This window comes from Limulus polyphemus, unplaced genomic scaffold, assembly GCF_000517525.1.
Source record: "Limulus polyphemus unplaced genomic scaffold, Limulus_polyphemus-2.1.2 Scaffold7122, whole genome shotgun sequence".
Classification (NCBI taxonomy): Eukaryota; Metazoa; Arthropoda; class Merostomata; order Xiphosura; family Limulidae; genus Limulus; species Limulus polyphemus.
The window spans coordinates 10,121-12,314 of record NW_013672732.1 but is presented as its reverse complement, the minus strand read 5'-3'; the positions used below and the strand labels follow the sequence as shown (position 1 = coordinate 12,314).

The 2,194-nt window shown below is 34.4% G+C and overlaps 1 protein-coding gene across 1 annotated transcript in view; it reads right to left on the bottom strand.

Moving 5' to 3' along the window:
• LOC106474364 overlaps window positions 1-2,194 on the bottom strand; it is an 11,280-nt gene that overhangs the window by 4,680 nt on the left and 4,406 nt on the right. The window contains exon 4 of the mRNA XM_022402675.1: window positions 124-263. Coding sequence (XP_022258383.1) covers window positions 124-263 — 140 coding nt within the window. The remainder of the gene's footprint in view (window positions 1-123; window positions 264-2,194) is intronic.

The following is a 2,194-nucleotide window of genomic DNA, read 5'->3' as shown; positions in this document are numbered from 1 at the left end:
CAGGAACGTCTAACATTAGTGTAGATTGTAAGGCATCTGTTTTAAACAACCAAGAAAATGTAAAATTTAAGCTGGTTATTCGAAGACACCAGAGCCTAAAAGGTCTTGGAAAGGTGTACTTACAATGGAGGTACATCAGCGCCGGGCAAGGGAGCCACGGGCGGTGGATAACGACAAATGATTGTTTTAATTTCATCTTCTTCCAATTCTAGAGACCGGTGAAAACGAACAATTATATTATTGATGAATACTCGTGGAGCCTCCTGGAAAAAGTATATAACGTATTTTCAGGTGAGAAACACACAGAATATTAGTAAGTTTTTTCTAGGTACAGAAGAGTCGTATCACAGCCACAAAATATACTGGAGGTATAAATTTTAAAATGCAAGTATCATTTGTAACTTTCCTAACGTTATAATCCATATACTAGGTTACAATTAAATGGAAACTTTCACAGAATTTTATAATTGCCACTAGGGCTAGCAAAATGGAATAATAAATGTTTTATTGGAATATTGTTTTTTGCTAATTTAAACAACAGAAGGTGTTTATAAATATATCAAAATTTATTTCTGAAACTATTAAATAGGAAGTTTATAACAAACTCTCGCATTTAGTAAATTCACTATCGACTAATTAAGAAAAGAAAGAAACGATAAAAAATTTAGATTGAAAAATTTGAAGTTAATCAAGGAGGAGACACGTTAGGAATATGAAAATATATATACTATTTATGATGAGCCTAGATTACTAAAGCAAGATGTTACGCATAAATGAATAAATTCAAAACAGTTTCTAAGATACAAAACTAAGAACAAAAAGATATGATAAGGTCGTAAGAGCTAAACCTTAAATCTTTCATAGCAGTTTAGGCCTATGACGCTACGCTGTATGTTAAATGCACCCCAACAAATTTAGTTTAGAAAAGCCAAACTGTTAGTTTTTTCTTTTCTGAAGAAGTTTCTTTAGAATTTTTGAAAATAGCAATCCTTCATTTTAAAAGTCTGCCGGTGGCTCAGTGGTAAGTAAGAAGGTTTATAACACTAAAAATCAAGTTTCGGCAGAACACAGATAGCCCATTATGTAGTTTTGCGCTTACCAACCAAACAACAAAAATTATTTTGGAATTTGAAACAATAGACTAAAAGGAAGGCAGCTAGTAAACAGCACCCACTGTAAATTATTGGGCTACTCCTATGTGACCAAATAGTGGTATTCGGATATGACTTTTATAATACGATCACAGACACAAAGTGCTAAACGCATTTTTGCAGAAATGGACCCGAGTAATGCTCCCTTGGATACAGTTCAAATATGGTAACCATTAGACAACGCCAGGCCCTCTGAAGAGACGCAAACCGAAATTCTTCGGGATTCAAATCAGGAACTCTGTTTAGTTGGTGAATGCCTTAGGTAACTATATTTGATAAGAGTATCCTTCTAAACTTCCAAAAAACCTTTAGCTTTTCTCGGGAACTGAAAAGAAATAAAAAAAAAGCCATTTCACTACTTCTATGAAACTTCCTCCATTGGAAAGAAATAATATTTATGTCAGGTTCGCGTATTTCTATTGAAAATGCTCCCTTAAGTTTTATTTTGTGAACTTCTTGTTCTTTTCCCTATAATGTTTTCATAATTTATGTTCTGGTTAAGGTTTTTACGTACTCATTTACATATAATGATTCTTTTTTAAGTGTTTACCAAATCTTCTTTTTAGATTTTTACTAATATTAACAATGTAAAATTAAATTCACAATCTTCAGAGGTAACTCGATAGATTATACAATATACATATAGATCCATTTGTGGTGGTCTTCGTTATTGTAACGTTTTATTTAATATATCTTTCAATTTTAGGCCTAGCTTTCTTTAATAATTTTGTTTCAATATCTATGCTGTGGTTTTCTTTTCTCTTTTACCAACTGAGGAAGCTTCACTTTAGAAGCGAAACATTTTAATTTATAGGCTCAGCATCGCCAGGTGGTTAGGGCGCCTGACTCGCAATCTGAGGGTCTCGGGTTCGAATAATCTTCCCACCAAACGTGCTCACCCTTTCATCCGTCGGGGCGTTATAAGTGATGGTCAATCCCATTATTCGTTGGTAAAAAGAGACGCCCAAGAGTTGGCGGTGGGGGGTGATGACTAGCTGCCCTCCCTCTAGTCTTACACTGCTAAATTAGGGACGGCTAGCGCG